Source organism: Hyperoodon ampullatus (assembly GCF_949752795.1).
Source record: "Hyperoodon ampullatus genome assembly, chromosome: 11".
NCBI lineage: Eukaryota > Metazoa > Chordata > Mammalia > Artiodactyla > Ziphiidae > Hyperoodon > Hyperoodon ampullatus.
The window spans coordinates 60,604,645-60,620,947 of NC_136924.1; the positions used below are offsets into that span (position 1 = coordinate 60,604,645).

At 45.3% G+C, this 16,303-nt stretch overlaps 1 protein-coding gene across 1 annotated transcript; it reads right to left on the reverse strand.

Moving 5' to 3' along the window:
• Positions 1–1,016: 1,016 nt before the first annotated feature.
• On the reverse strand, positions 1,017–12,101 carry NACA (nascent polypeptide associated complex subunit alpha; the record flags this gene model as incomplete). Its single annotated transcript, XM_079714954.1, has 9 exons — positions 1,017–1,142; positions 1,335–1,457; positions 1,667–1,795; positions 2,184–2,330; positions 2,618–2,695; positions 3,252–3,337; positions 4,532–4,867; positions 7,562–9,346; positions 12,032–12,101. The coding sequence occupies 9 exons, from the start codon at positions 12,099–12,101 to the stop codon at positions 1,128–1,130; spliced, it is 2,769 nt and encodes a 922-aa protein (XP_079571080.1). The 3' UTR covers positions 1,017–1,127.
• Between the last annotated feature and the right edge of the window lie 4,202 nt (positions 12,102–16,303).

The window sequence follows — 16,303 nt, forward strand, 5'->3', positions numbered from 1 at the left end:
TATTCTAATATTCGTTCTAAGTGTCTTACCACTTATTCATTTTAGGATTCTTGACTCTACATTTACTTGTAGGCTTCCTATTTCCAAATTTTAAGCCCTCCACTTCCCCCAAACCATTTCCTAACAACCTAAATGCAGAAATTTTATTCTTCTTAGGACTCCTATAGAGCTATCTATATTTATCACAAACTGGCTAATTGTATGTACCAGTTTGCCTGGTACAGTTCTGGTTTTCATTTATTATCCTAGCATAACTATGGCTACCCTAATCATAATTTACTTTGTAGATTAATATATGCCTGTACAGTGTATGTCTAAGAGCAGAGTGCTTGTACTGTATATCAATAGGCAAAATCTCTCCTTCATGAGGTACCTTTTCATTTGCTACAAAGTACTGTCATTTCACCCCCATCCATTATGCATTCTCTCCAACTCTGTCCCAAGCTCTTACATGACAAGATATAACCAACATGAAACGCTTGCCACAGAGGACAGACGAGGCCCAATATGTATTCAGAAAGATTGCAGGTCAGAGAAGGGGATAATTATTAAATAAAGAAGAATCAGGGACATCCCTGGTGGCACAGTGGTTAAGAATCCGCCTGCCAACGCAGGGGACACAGGTTTGAGCCCTGGTCTGGGAAGATCCCACATGCCGCGGAGCAACTAAGCCCACGTGCCTCCACGCTCTGCAACGAGAAGCCACCACAATGAGAAGCCTGCGCACTGCAACGAAGACCCAACGCAGCCAAAAATAAATAATAAAAAATAAATACATTTATTTAAAAAAATGAAGAAGAAGAATCAAGATTTGCTACTAGTTAACATCTGGGAAAGAAATGAGAAACTTACAGTTGTCTCTGAGAACAAGAAGTTCCTAATAGATAGCCTCAACAGTTATCTTCTCACAAGAGGTGAAAAGGCTGAGGTTTTAAGAGGGGAACCTGCAGTACTAAACCTTTTCATTTCTAGAGCTTTCATGTTTTTTGGGGGGAAGAGATCAAGCACCCACTGAGTTCATCCAACAAGAAGCCATAACTTTATTAATGATAGAAACAGTACAAATTTCAAACCCAGCTGCAGTTACTCTTTTGAAACACCAAAAAAAGGTCCTCTTTTCAAGATGGTTACATTGTTAACTCCTGTAAGAGAAAAGAGATCATCAGAGGTGGTTACAGGCAAATTGAGAGAATTCAGGTCACTAAAACCTGAGGCAACTCAGAAAAGGCTTTGGAAAGAGGCTTCCTAATTGGCTGATATTAAGCACAGAAAATAAAGTCACCCACGATTGGTTAGGGCAGAGGGAGTCAAGGAATAAAGGCTTGGACACTTACCATAATAGCATTTACAATATCATTACTGTTGTTTTTCAGGGCTCGGACTGCCTTTGCTCTCGACACATTTGCTTGTGACATGACCAATTCTATGTCCTTAACTTCCACACCTGTTTCATCAACCTAAAAGAGAGAGAAAAAACACTTAATAAACTAAAGGCAAGAACAACTTCAGTAGTTCTGTCCGGCATCTCCTGAATCTAGTTCTTAATATAATTCAAAAGCTACTTAACTCAATGGAGTTCAAGAGCCTAAAATAATACAGAATCCACCCATCAATACAAACATACTATCTTGTGAGAATTAAAAGCACAAAAGATTTCCTTATATACCTCTTCCTCTTCACTCTCCTCTTGTACAGTTGGAGTCTGTGTGTTTTCTTGAATGTTTGAGACAGCTTCACCTTGAACTTTGAATTTCTCAGCAGCTGCTAACTGTGCTTGCTGAGATAAATCCTCAATCTATAGGGCAGAAAATAGATTCATGTGAGTAGACTGATCAGCAGCAAATCAAAGAAATCATTTATATCTTTTCCAAACTCCCGCTCTTAAACCCACTTCACATTAACTTACTACGTAGCTTTAAATCACGTGGCCTCACTTGGATTATATATTACTGCAGATAAAGAAATAACTTAGGTCTAAAGCAGTGGTTCTCCACCGGGGGGTGATTTTTTTCCCCAGGGGACATGTGTCAAAAGTCTGGAGATTTCGTTGGTCATCACAACTGCAAGTGATGTTGCTAAACAGACAGCCCTTCCACAACAAAGAATTATTTGACCCAAAATGTCAATAGCGCTGAGGTTGAGAAACCCTGGTCTAGAGCAACTCCCAAGAAAACTTTCCTTACCTTGGCTTCCCCAAAAACTATGTAGGTATCTGAAGCTGGGCTCTTGTATACATCTGGTTTTGTGATGACAAAAAGGATATTCTTAGATTTCCGGATAGTGACTCTAGTAACCCCTGTAACCTGTCGAAGACCCAGTTTGGACATAGCCTAAAGAATAAAAAAGAACATCAGGTTTTCAACTTCTTTAGAAGCAGCTTCAGGAAGTAAGGAACATAATAAAAATACATTCTAAGCAAAGACTTTCTGTGGGCTAAGAAAAGTTTATATAGCAATACAGAATTGATTTCCAGGCCTCCTGGGCTTTCTGCCACAGTTAACTTCTGTTAGTTCAACTAAACCTGATTCTACCACTACCAAGAGTTCCACTACAGTTTCCCCTCTCGAAAGGTGCTTCATCACCACCTTTAATCCTTCTTTATAACTTAAACTCTTACCTTCCGTGCCTTCTTTTCACTCCGGCTCTGTTTTGCTTTACTGACTGGTTCTTCATCGATTTCAGCTGCCGCTGCCAGCTAAGAAGATCAAACAGCTATGAGTAAACTGGAATGTAAGACCTGGATACCACAATCCCCATGTGGTTTTCCCTTTATGAAGGTTCACAGCTCCAAATACATAAGTCAGCTTCTCTGATCAACACTGGTTCTCCAATGCTTCCTTGACCCAAGTACTTACACTAGTAAGTTAAGAGAATACCCACCTGGCGCAGTAGTTAAGAATCCGCCTGCCAATGCAGGGGACACAGGTTTGAGCCCTGGTCCGGCAAGATCCCACATTCTGCGGAGCAACTAAGCCCGTGCGCCACAACTACTGAGCCTGCGCTCTAGAGCCTGTGAGCCACAACTACTGAGCCCACGTGCCACAACTACTGAAGCCCGTGCGCCTAGAGCCCACGCTCCACAAGAGAAGCCACCGCAATGAGGAGCCCACACACCGCAACAAAGAGTAACCCTCGCTCGCTGCAACTAGAGAAAGCCCACGTGCAGCAATGAAGACCCAATATAGCCAAAAATAAATAAATAAATAAATAAGTAAATTTATTTAAAAAAAAAAAAAAAAGAGAATACCTACCTGGGCTTGTTGTGTGGTTGCCTGTGTAGAATCCTGTTCCTCAAGCTCTGGTACTGATTCATCACTATCAGATTCTGTTCCAGACCCTAAGAAGACAAGTAACTTTTACTATTTTATAGTAAAGATTACAAGGAAGAGGCACCTCACCATGGCCTCCCCAGACTAGAGGTCACTGGCTTATGCTAGACCTCGCAAAATTAAATGTAAACCAACTGACTTCTATGAAGCCAGGTCGTACTGATACGATAGCCCCCAACTCAGTCACAAACTAGTGTGTACACATCTATTAAAGACCCAGCCCCAGAAATGAGAGGTAATTACTAGATACAGCCGAGTAGTTTATGTAACTGCTTCCTTTCCCTCAAGGTCTTCACTTCTTGGCACAGGTAAACACCAATGACTTATGTAACGCCAAATTCTACCCAAGAGCCCAACCATCTTAGAAAGGTTCTGGTAAACAAGGTGCCTCCAGATATACTTAAGTGAAAAAAAAGTAAGATCACATTGTGGAGGCAGACTGGGGGCGGGGTGGGGAGGGGGATGATTTCCCCTCATCCTTTAAACTGGGTTGGGGGAGGCCAAAAGCAGTTGTGTACACACATTTAGCCTTATTTTCAAACCACTCACCCTAGCAGTTTGATCTAATCAACACAGCTTGAAGATTCTCAAAAATGCTGATCTACAGTTCTGTAGCCACCTCTACTAGATACTGTCCTGTGACCTCTTCCGTTTCTTCCAAAAATAATTCACATATTTAAGTTTCCCTCAATTCAAAGGCCAAGCATCAACAGACTACTAAGGGAAAAAGCATACACCTGCACCATTCCCAGGCTAGGAAAAATAGGTCTTTTAAGAAAAGGGAGTCCCTGGGCACTGGTTATTACTAAGTCTAAGATGTGAAAAGAAATTCAAGTAGTTCTAGATTTCCCAATATTTTAGCAAATCCCAGGCCCAGGGACAAAGTTAGTGACATAGTATAGAGCAAATTAAAGGTCTAGAAGGTCTTGGTTTTCAATGTCAGATCAGTTAGGTAAAAAAGATGACAGATCCAGAGTTAGTCTGAACCACATTACACAGGATGGTATACAACAGACTATCTGAGGTGAAAACCAAGATTCTGTTTCACATTCCTAGAGCTTTTGCATTTAAACTTATCTTTCTACATCCAAACACAAGCAGATATACTGGAGAAAGCGGCGCATCCTACGGTTAGTATCGGTGGGTAGCCCCCGGAGGGTTGTGGGCAACACACCATGCACACGGCAAACCAAGGCAAGTACCCTTATTATTCTTCAGAACAGGCTGCTTGGCAGAGGGGGTTGGGGCAGGGATCCCAGCAGGTTTGGGGGTGGGCATGTTGACGAGGACCGGCTGGAAAGGCACTCCCCCCGAGATTGGTTCCGGGGGAATCAGAGGCGGCAGCTCATCCTCATCAGCAGGGGCTGAGGGCTTACGGGGTGATTCCAGCACCAGCCCAGGTGAGGACGGCAGAGATTGCTGTTTAGGGAGCAGAGGGGGAACTGGGGAGGGAGCAAGAGGCAGAGAGACTGATGGGGTAGGTGCTGGAGAGACAGATGCAGATCCAGCTTTAGGAAGGACCTTCTCTGGGGCAGCTGCTGCTGAAGGGGTAGACGTCTCAGACTCAGGAGGAGCCAAGGGGCCCTTTGGGGAATGGAAAGAGTCTTTGCCCTTTAAGAGAGAAATAGGGAGGGCTTTTGGAGCCTTTGGAGAAGAACCTTTCTGAGTGCAGACTGTCAGCAGAGGAGCTGGAGCCACTGTAGGAAGGGATCCTTTAGTACCATTCTGAGCTGAGGGATCTGGGCACACAGGAGGTGAAATAGAACTCTTCTTCTGAGTGGGAGCTGTGACGACTCGTGCACTTTCTAGAGCTGGAGCATCAAGCACTGCTTTGAGAGCTGTGGGGCCTTTCTTTATTGGGGGCCCTTTAGATGCCTGAGGTGCAATGGACCCCAAGGGACATGTGACTGAAACTGGGGAAGTACAGGCCTCTTTGGGGGAGGGAGGAATCACAGCTGGGGGAGTGGGAGCCCCTTTGGAGGATGAGGTTGCTGGCCCCCCTTTGGGGGCTAGAGACTTTTGGGGGGAGGAAGGAGTTACAGCTGAGGGAGTAGGGACCTCTTTGAGGGCTGGAGTTGCTGAGGCTCTTTTTGGGGAGGAAGGAGTCACAGATGGCGGAGTAGGATCTCCTCTGAGAGGTGGGGCAGCTGGGGCTCTTCTGGGAGATGGAGTTGCTGGGCCCCCTTTGGGGGAGGAAGGAGCCATGGCTGGGGAAGTGGGGACTTCTTTGGGGTCTGGGGTTGCTGGAGACTCTTTAGGGACCAGAGTTGCTGAGGCTCTTTTGGGGGAGGGAGGAGCCACAGATGGGGGAGTAGGGTCTCCTTTGAGAGGTGAAGTAGGTGGGGCTCTTTTGAGGGATGGAGTTGCTGGGCCCCCTTTGGGGGAGGGAGGAGCCACAGCTGAGGGAGTGGGAATTCCTTTGAGTGATGGAGTTGCTGGGGCCTTTTTTGGAGAGGGAGGAGCCGCAGCTGAGGGAGTGGAGGCTCCTTTGAGTGGAGTTGCTGGGGCCTCTTTGGGGGTGTGAGGAGCCATAGCTGGGGGAGTGGAATCTCTTTTGGGAGGCGGGGAAGCTGAGGCTCTTTTGGGAGATGGAGTTGCTGGGCCTCCTTTGGGGGAGGGAGGAGCCACAGCTGGGGGAGTGGAATCCCCTTTGGGAGGTGGGGAAGCTGAGGCTCTTTTGGGAGATGGAGTTGCTGGGTCTCCTTTGGGGGAAGGAGGAGCCACAGCTGGGGGAGTGGAATCCCCTTTGGGAGGTGGGGTAGCTGAGGCTCTTTTGGGAGATGGAGTTGCTGGGTCTCCTTTGGGGGAGGGAGGAGCCACAGCTGGGGGAGTGGAATCCCCTTTGGGAGGTGGGGTAGCTGAGGCTCTTTTGGGAGATGGAGTTGCTGGGTCTCCTTTGGGGGAGGGAGGAGCCACAGCTGGGGGAGTGGAATCCCCTTTGGGAGGTGAGATAGCTGGAGCTCTTACGGGGGCTGGAGTCCCTTTGGGGGAGGAAGGAGTCAGAGCTGAGGGAACAGGAGCCTCTTTGGGAGATGGAGTTGCTGGGTCTCCTTTGGGGGAAGGAGGAGCCACAGCTGGGGGAGTGGAGCCCCCCTTTGGAGGTGGGGTAGCTGGGGCTCTTTTGGGAGATGTGGTTGCTGGGCCCCCTTTGGGAGAGGGAGGAGTTGCAGCTGACGGACTGAGGGGCTCTTTGGGAGATGGGGTTGCTGGGCCCCCTTCGGGAGAGGGAGGAACCGCAGCTGACAGAGTGAGGGGCTCTTTGGGAGATGGGGTTGCTGGGCCCCCTTTGGGGGAAGTAAGGGCTCCTTTGGGGGAGGAAGGAGTCACAGCTGGAGGAGTGGGGGTCTCTTTAGGTAATGAGGTTGCTGGTCCCCCTTTGGGGGAAGGAGGAGCCACAACTGAGGGAGTGGGGGCCTCTCTGGGAGATGGGGTAGCTGGGGACTCTCTGGGAGATGGAGTTGCTGGGGCTCCTTTGGGGGAGGAAGGAGTCACAGCTGGAGGAGTTAGGGTTTCTTTAGGGGATGGGGTTGCTGGCCCCGCTTTGGGGGAAGGAGGAGACATAGGTAGGGGAATGGGAGCCTCTTTGGGGGATGGGGGAGTAGGGGAATGCTTCTTGGCTAGTGATCCTTTATGGACATGAAAAGAAAGATTGGCCTCTGGAAGAGAGGAAGCTTCAACTGGAGAAATAGTGAATGACAGATTTCCAGCAGGAGAATCAGGGACAGCAGGTACACTTTTAGAAACAGGAGCAAGACTTAAGGTAGTAGTAGCTGAACCCTTCTTGGTTGGAGTTCTTTTGGTTTGAGGAGACACACTAGTCCCTAAAGGAGATGGGGAGTCAGTTATGTAAGTTCCTTTGGAAGATGCAGTAACAGAAGCACCAGAGTCCTCAGTTGGGTACCCTTCAGGAGAGGAAGCCACAGGTGCCAATGCTGAAGTTTGAGAAATACCATGAACTTTCTTTGCACCTTGAGGAGTACCAGCTGGAGGAAGAGGGGGAAAAGACTCAGACTTGGGAATTTCAGGGACCTGTGCCACAGTAGCTGGAGAAGCAGAAACATTCTGGGGAGATAAAGTCACAGCTGAAGCCACAGGGCAACTTTCAGAGGCTGGAGGGACCAAAGGTAAAGTAGTAAGAGTGGAAGTACTCTTCTTGGCAGGGTGGCTTTTAGAATCTAAAGAGACAGCTCCTTCTAGAAAAGGACTGGCTACAGGTATAGGAGTGGAGGTACCTTTGGCAGTTGTAGGAGCCATCCCATCAATGGCAGTGCTTTCCAAAGGAAATGTAGTTACAGTTGGGGTAGTGAGAGAACTTTTGAGAAGGAGACTAGTTGAATCTGGGCTTGCATAAGAATCTGTCTTGATTATAGAGGTTGGGGAGTTGACCCCCAGGGAAGAGGTAGTAGTACTGGCTGGCTTAACTAGAGGGAGAGGCTCTAGGAAGCTTTTCTTTGCCAAGGTGGCTTCAGGAGAAAGAGCTATCTCCAGAGAAGATGATGTACTTTGGAGAGAAGGGAGGTTTTTAGGGGTGGCCAGGGCTGGTGAAACAGGGAGACTTTTGGGGTCCTCAGGGGCTGGCAGAGGTTGAGAGACTGGTATCCCCAGAGTGGTGGTTACCTGAGGAGTAGGAAGCTCTTTGGGAGCCACAGGCGCCATAACCAAGGCAGTTTGGGAAACTGAGTCCTTACTGCTCATGGGACCTGATGAAACTGGAATAGAGAAACAAGTAGCTACCTCAAAGGTAACAGGTGCTGCAGAAACTGTAGAGGAGTTAGCCATCCCAAGTGGGGTGGTTCCAACAGAAGAAACAGGAGCTTCTTTCAAGCCTGGCCCCTCTGGAGAAGAACCAAGAATCTGGGCCACCAAAGGTTGATGAGCAGCACTAGGAGAGTCTTTGAGAATCAGAGAGGCTGTAGGAGATAACAGAGAAGAGGTAGCTACATTGGAAGAGGCTATGTCAGTGATAGTAGAGAGGCCTTTGTCAGCAGACAGAGCCAGAGGGGAAGTTGGAGCCCCCACCGGAAAAGCAGCCACAGCAGTAGGAACCACCTCATTTTTGGAAAGAAGGGGAGGAATTAGAGATCTCTGAGAAGGGTAAGAGGTACCCGTGGAAGAATGATCTACAGAAACAGTATCCTCTATGGGATCTGACAGAATATTAGAACCTGAAGGTTGAACAGGAGAACCAAGAGAAGTGAGGAAAACTGGGGGGGCATGAGGAGCCACAGGAATAGACTGAGTTGAAAGAGATAAAGCAGCAGGTGGACTAAGGGGTCCCTTTAGGCTGAGGCTTGCAGGGTTTTGTGGAGAAGTCAGAGCTGAGGAAATAGGGATGCCTTTGACCTGAGGGGAAGGGATGGCTAGGGGAGTGGCAGGTGGCGTCTGAGGACATGAGGCTAGTCCAGACTGAAGAGAGGCCAAAGGAGTTACAAGATGGGATGGAACAGCACTGACTATACCTGGAGGGCTGGGGGTACCTTTTGGATTAGGGACTACTTGAGAGGGAGCTTGAAGAGGAGAGGGCTTTGGTTCTGAGGAAGCAACTGGAGCTGACAGAGATGTCACTGACCCTGACTCAATCACAGCAACTGAAGGAGGTGAACTAAGAGGGTTAGGTGGGTAGCCAGAGCTCTTCTGAACTGAGTGGGGAGCCAAGGCCACCAGAGCCAAGGGAGCTGAAGAGGAATGAACACCTTTCAGAGTCGGAGCTATTATGGGAGAGGCCAGAGCTAAGGCAGCTGGGGAGATGGGAGGCCCTATTAGGAAAGCTGGGGTGCCAGCAGGGGGAGGGGCAGCTCCCAAAGGCAGGGCTGTCCCAGTGGATGACTCAGGAAAAGGAGCTTCAAAAGGGGTTGAGGCAATAGTAGAGGGAGAAAGGAATGAGGAAGGCTGGTTAGGGGTTACCAGAGGGCATTGTTGGGAGGCCAGGGAACAAGGAGGGATAGGGGTAGGGGTAGGTTTAGGCTGCCCTAAAGCAGCAGCAGTGACACTCAAGGCTGAAGACACAGGAAGCAAAGCTGGAGGAGAAAAGCAAAAAAAAAAAAAAAAAAAAAAAGGGGATAAAGGAGGAAAGGGAAGGAAAAAAACAAAGGTGAGTTATTACAGCCCAACTTGGTACAACATGCCTCACAGAAAACATTGGAATTTTAAATCTGAGAATGAAAGTCACCATACAGGATTAGACAAAGGTGACAAGCAACAGCAACCTTCCCCAAACATACTTCAGTGGTAAAGTAAGAATACATCCCTCTCCTCATCTCCCACATTTCCCAAGTTCTACTAAAGTAAGTGAAATATTTTAGGGTGAAGAACAGTCTAAGAGCAGCCTATTAGTCTCTAAATGGGGAGCACAGGCCCAGGAGTAAGTTGGGAACAGCATGCTTTCTACCCTTTCCCAGTTGTGCTCTTCCCTTCCCTCCTCAGACAAACCCTAAGTCTTTCTCACAGGCCATAGAATCACCACTAGAACAGTTCTACCCTGTCTACCCAAGGAGCATGAACTGAAACAAATACTGAAAACTGGAACAAGGAATACAGTGGCAATAATGATGGGGAACCAGAGCTGGATGATAAAAAACGGGCCTTTTAATGCTGAGGCTTCCACTAAGTCAGGAAAAATCTGACTCTTAATACTATGTATTAAATACTACTTTACTTAGCCTCCCTATACCTCATTTTACTTATCCAAGTCAAACAAAAAACCAACCACAAATGGGTGGACTCTACAGTCTCTAAGTAATGTTAGGTCTCCAAACATCAATCTAAGATGAATTAGACCATGAGAGACAGCTTAGTCACAAGGGTAGGAACTGTATTATGCAACTGTAACCCAACTTGATAAACCAGACTGTGGTTCTATTTTGAAAGTAGAGAACTGGAGTGGAGAAAATACATTGGATCCCCACCCCTTAATCCGGATGAGTATGCCATTCTGCCAAAATAGGCACTATTTGCACTAGAGTAAACCTAAGCAAAAGATTTTCTAAATGATGAAAAAATACCATGCTTACTAATCAGGAGGTAACACAGGATTAGACCAACAAATGCTCAACACCTAGAAGGGAGTATTATTAAAAAAAAAAAAAAAGCTTATAGCATCCAAATTCACTCAACCAAAAGTATCCCAACTACAGAAAAGACAGATGGCTCAAGCAGTTTTTCCTCAAGAGTTGGTAGGTCAAATTCTTATGATTACAGTTCAAATGTTCTCAAACATATTAATTAGAATTTGAAACTTAGAATGTTTTCATCTCACTGGACCTCAAGATGGGATTAAGGCCCAAATTACTTGCTTTAGACACCATAATGAATCCCGAGTCAGTTTCCTCATTCATTCTAATAATTATTTAATTACAGTTATGTATTAAAAAAAACTCCAAGTGTTCATCACTGGCGCTTACTTAATATTATCATCTAACCTACTGTGCAATCTCAAAATATTCAGGAATAAGTTTAACAGCACTAAGGTTTGCTTCAGAAGCAAACAGCATTAGTTTTGAAGCTTGATCTAGATTATTCTAAATTCATCTGAATTTCAGTCTCCACATTTGTAAAATCAAGTTGAGATTCTCTAAAGTTTTGTTAGCACTGCAACTACAGAATCTTTTAGAGACTAGTCCTTTATTTTTACCTTCCTTAAGTCCCTTGCAGTTCAAGGATTTCATACAGCTTACTTCCCAGCTCAGAGGCCCCCTCCTTTTTCTTTGCTAGCAGCTGTATTAATCCCTTCAGCTGCTAAAATCAGACAGGTGGGGAGGGAGAACCTTAATGCTTTCAACTATAAACAACTCTTTTAATTCCAGAAGGATATAAAAATTGCCGTTAAGTCACAGGTGGAGTTTAAAAAAAAATAATGAATTTACCATAAAGGGGGATAAAAAAAAAGGTGAGGATGGAGGTCACAGCCTGAAAATTCCCTTTAGTTCTGCACAACTAATCAGCAAGAAGACTACCATAAAAAAGTTTTTTTCCCTACCCCTTCTCAAGTTTTATAGAAATGTATTTTAATCAGAATTCAAAACCTGCCTTACACTATGTTCTACATTCATTAATTCCAAAGCTGAAGAGCAGTCAAAGGAAGGCTCTATTTCAATTCTGGGTTCCAGATAAGCTGTTGATGCAGGCACTGTTCCAGCACGCTAGAAACATCTCAGCACCAATCCATAAACCAAGTTAACCAATCTAGGAGGGCCCTGGGGCCCAGTAGGACACATTTACCATCAGCAAACAACTTATCCAGGCATGTGATGATGGCACAATGCCAAGCACTGCCATCTAAAACCTTGATGCAACCTGCTGGCTGGAACTTCACAAAAGCTCAGGTCTCCTGGACCTGCCAGTGTGTCACCTAGTTCCAACAGGTAAGAATCAGAGTCCCTTTCCTGCTCAGTTTTCCTATGTGAGGGGAGGGTTCCACAACAGAGCTACCTTTGAGGCAGCTGTCATAACCTACAAAGCAAGCCATGGAGCTTTTAATGTTCCCGAATCTTAAATATACGGTTTTTATTCCACTCTCTCAGCAAGTTCTTTCAGGAAAACTACTATTATGGACTCTGCTCCCTGGTAAAGCTACAGCCCCATCTTCTTTAATGAGAGTCAACACTGAAAAACACAAGTATATTCTATTTGTCACTTAACCCACCAAATGGTTTTAGAGTCGATCTTACAATCTTAATCAAGGGCAAGGGGTCTAGGGAACCTACCTGTCTCAGCCTGGGGCTGTGGCAACTCCTGCTCTGTAGCAGGGACGGTTTCTGTGGCTTCACCGGGCATTTCTGAAGGGAATAAAAAGGAGGCCTGAAATGACTCGGATCCGTCCTGCTGCCTAACCCAGAGTCAAGCTTCAAACTGCGGAGGGCTGTTAGAAAACCATAAGCGTGGGACAACCCTCCCCAAAGCTGCTGGAATACGTGAAAAACACGACGTAACCCTCACATTTTTGATCAGCAGAACCACCACCTTTTACCGGTCCTCTTCACTCTGCAGAGAGCGGATTTCCCAGTGCCCAGGGATTCGTTTTATTCCACATTCCAAATCCCACACAGAAGCAATTACCACTGCGTTCTCCACCCGAGGGAGAGGCTCGCGGTCTGGCTCCTGAGCACGGGATGGGAGACTTCAGACGCTACCTTGAACAGCCGTCCCCCCTCGCCGCCCCGCCCCCCCCCCCCGCCCCGCTTCCAGGACTAGGACCTCAAGGACTGCCGTTTGCCGACTTTCGGGACCCAGGAGGGGAAACAGGGTGTCCTAGGTCCCAACACTCGCTTGTCACAATAAGAAGGGTGTGGGTGGGTGTGTGTGTGCGCGCGCGCGTGCGGGGGGGGGCTGTTCCAAGGCTGTGACCCCTTAACCTACTCTAGGTTCTCCTGAAGCGGTTCCCAACACCAGACGCAACCCACTTCCAAACCCGACGCCGCAACGGCTCCCATCTCCCCAGCCCTGGACTCGCGGCCTACGGCCTTTCTGCCCTGCTTTCGCCAGGACACCAACAGCAGACCCCATTTTGTCCGGAGGCCCCAAGGCCACACTGCCCAGGGCTGAGCAGGAACCCGGTGGCCCCATAAAACCTCCAATTCTCCTTAGTTCCCAGTCCTCGGGGAGGCTCAGCCCGCAAGAAAGGCGGATGGCTACGGATAAAAAGTCGTCACGAAGACAGCACTTACTCTGCGGGGAACGCGGAACCAAGATGGCGGCAGAAAGAGAGCTAGCGAGAGCGTGACCCACGCCTGTTGCAGAACGAAGCCTGGCGGAGGGGGCGGGACCAGGATCCGATTCCGGGTCAGGAGCTGCCGGTAGTCACTTCCTTTAACCAGTGAGCCGTCCGGGTGTTTCCAGTCTGGGGTGGTGACGAGGTCTAAATAAGGGTATGAATTTAGAACAGGACTCGCTGGCCTGGCAGGAACTCTCTTCTCTGAGCCATGCAGTCCTAAGATAGCCGACCCCTTCCCGTCGAGGCATTTTTGATACGCGAAGGGCAATTGTAGGAGAAGCAAACTCTGCTCCCCCGTCGGCAAAGTAGCCACAGCAGTATTACTGCTACTTTCTGACTTCCTTTTCTCAAATAATTCAGGAAAATATGGTGTTAAGTAATGCTGAATGCCACAGAGATTGTATTCACACCATTGGAAGATAGCTGTGGCCTAGGTTAATCCTCAATTTTATTTTTGGAATACATAATTTAGACTGAGATTATTATAAAGGTGTAAATTCCCCTATTCAGAAAAAAGAACATAGGCACATATACAATTCTTTTTGCTTCTGTTTTGGACATTATATCCTGAAACTCATCCGTTCTAGAGGCCCAGGATCCCACGCTTTATACAGTAGGATTTTTGAAAAGTAGAATGTAACTGTTTTGTTAATGAAAAGGCTAGGGATCCTGGCTCCCATATCCTCTCTCCAAAAGGACTCAACACATACATTACCTAAACCAGCTAACACTGTTTGAGCTAGTGGCTTTAAGACAATGGTTGGCTGCCTTTTAAGATAAGCAATGCTTTGAAAGCTACTTTAAAATTTGATATTTTACCATAGTGAAGTGAGGATTAGGATTAGTGAATTAGGATTAAATGAGATAGTGGAGTTTACCAGGAATGAAAATTTCTGAAATTGTCTTTAGATAGGAGTGGCAATATTATGGAGTGAATAAGAACATGGATTTTGAAGCCAGACTCCTTTGTTTGAATCTCAGCTAGGTTACCTAATGGCGGCCTTCGGCAATTTAATTAACACATATATGCCTCAGTTTCCTTATCTATGAAATGGGGATAATAGTAGCTGCTTCATAGGATCGTTAGGAAGATTAAATTGTGTACATTACTTTAAAAGTGTTAAAATTGTTAATAGAATTTCTACCTAATAGTGATCTGGGAGACTTGTCAATGCAGTCCATTTACCTTCAGAAGAAAGGGCCAGCAATAGCCAACCATCTCCTTAGACAAACAAAACTACATTTTGACCATTCCCCTTTCTTTCCCAGCAAGCCCACTGACTTTTCTAACTCTGTTAATGATTAGCTAAGGAAGGACATATTTTCTTTCTTTGGGTTTCTTTATAAACTGGGCAAGTTTGCAGACGGAAACCAGTTCTGTGCTCTTTGTTTCTACAATTCTCATATATGGATGAGAAGGCAAATCAGCTAGGGAAGTCAAGTCTTTATGTTTCTGTCGTCTTCAAGAACCAAACGCTCTTTTACACAAGCACAATATATTCTATAATTTATTTTATGGGCAATTATACCGGCTTTTATCAAGGGCTCTAATATTAAAGCATTAAAATGTTTTAATGCTAGACATATTGGAAGCCTAAAACATCTCTTGCTGAAAGCATAATACCAGTCTTTCTACTCATTCTAAGATGGACTAATGAGTCTTTAGTAATTGAAAAACATTTTTTATTTACTTGGCTGTGCTGGGTCTGCGAACTCGTAGTTGCAGTATGTGGCATCCAGTTCCCTGAACAGGGATCGAACTGGGGTCCCCTACATTGGGAGCGCAGAGTCAGCCACTGGACCACCAGAGGAGTCCCAAGTCTTTAGTGATTTTGTATTCAGGAGTTTTAATTGGACCAGTCATTGTTTTCCAAAAAGACTGAACAACACATAGTAAACAGAAGCTCAGATGAGGAATTTTACACAAGTCTTTAATATTTTTTCTTAAAAAATTAGAAAAGAGAAAGAAAGGCATTTCAGTGTGTTAACTGTATTATAGAATCTGTTTTATATAAATCAGAAAAAAAAAGGACTGTGGCAATGGAGAAAACAATGTTATAGGTAGTGCAAAGGAAGGAAAATTTTCATAACTCACGGAAAGCACCAGCCTGATAGCTTGCTTCTCAGTGTTTCTCAAAAGACAGAATGTAAACCAGAATGACTGTTTTGTTAGGTTGGTTGTAAAACCAGGCAAAAGAAATCTGACACTTCAGAATCTATCACACAAAATCAAATACAGAAGAAATGAAACCTTTAAAATTAAATTTAAGTGTCTGGAGATATAGAGAGTCCAAGTGTTTTGACAAGTACAATAGGTTTTATGCTGGTGAAGTTGGTTATTTTTTCTAAAAACTAAAACTAAAGTTTTAGTAGGTGTAGATACTCATTTTAAAATGATTCTTTAAAAGACAAGCAGCGGGGTGTGGCCTGACCAATAAAAATATCAGTAAGCAAAATTAGGGAGTGACTGAATACACACTCCAGGTATAATTGACTTAAGTGTCTAAGACTTAAGAACAAAACGCTCGTTCACCTGGAAATATGGAGGCTGAATCTGGTGAACTGACATCAAAGTCTTGGGCATATTACTGCTCACTTACCTCTATATATGGCAACTGGTAGAAGTGAGTACCTATATCAGAAATCTTAGAATTATAATATTAAATTTTACAAATTAATCTGCAATCCACTTATATCCTCCCATTACTGCTCCTTCCAGGAACCTGAATATTCTCCTTTGGTGGTCTCAGGAATCTTTTCAACATAATTATTTTTCAAGAAAAGAAAATTTTGCTTTGAGCATTAAGACACATACACAGTTCTGCTATATTTATTAAATGGCTCTTGAAGTATTTGATTCTTGGTTGAAGGGAGAAGATATCCACATTGATAAAAAGGGAGTTGTTATCTTCAGAAGTCTTTTTGTAAATCTAAAATAGAACAGATTTTTATCAAGGATAGTAAAGGAAAACAAAACAAAGCCCATTTATTTCACATCCTGATTTGCTTAATGCTTCCATTAAATTCACATCATGCATAAAGATTTGCTTTCACATTTGCTGAAGCCCACATTATAGGCTGAGCTAGTACAGAACAAGAATACAAAGGACTTAATATGACCAGTTGGAATGGCAGCTTCATTGAGGCTTTCCAAGTTCAGAGTCATCACTGTTCATTCAACAAGCACATATTTGAGTGGCTACTATGAGTAGAGCATTATCTTAGGCACTACTTTTTAACCACCACACATTTTATTAAAAAATGA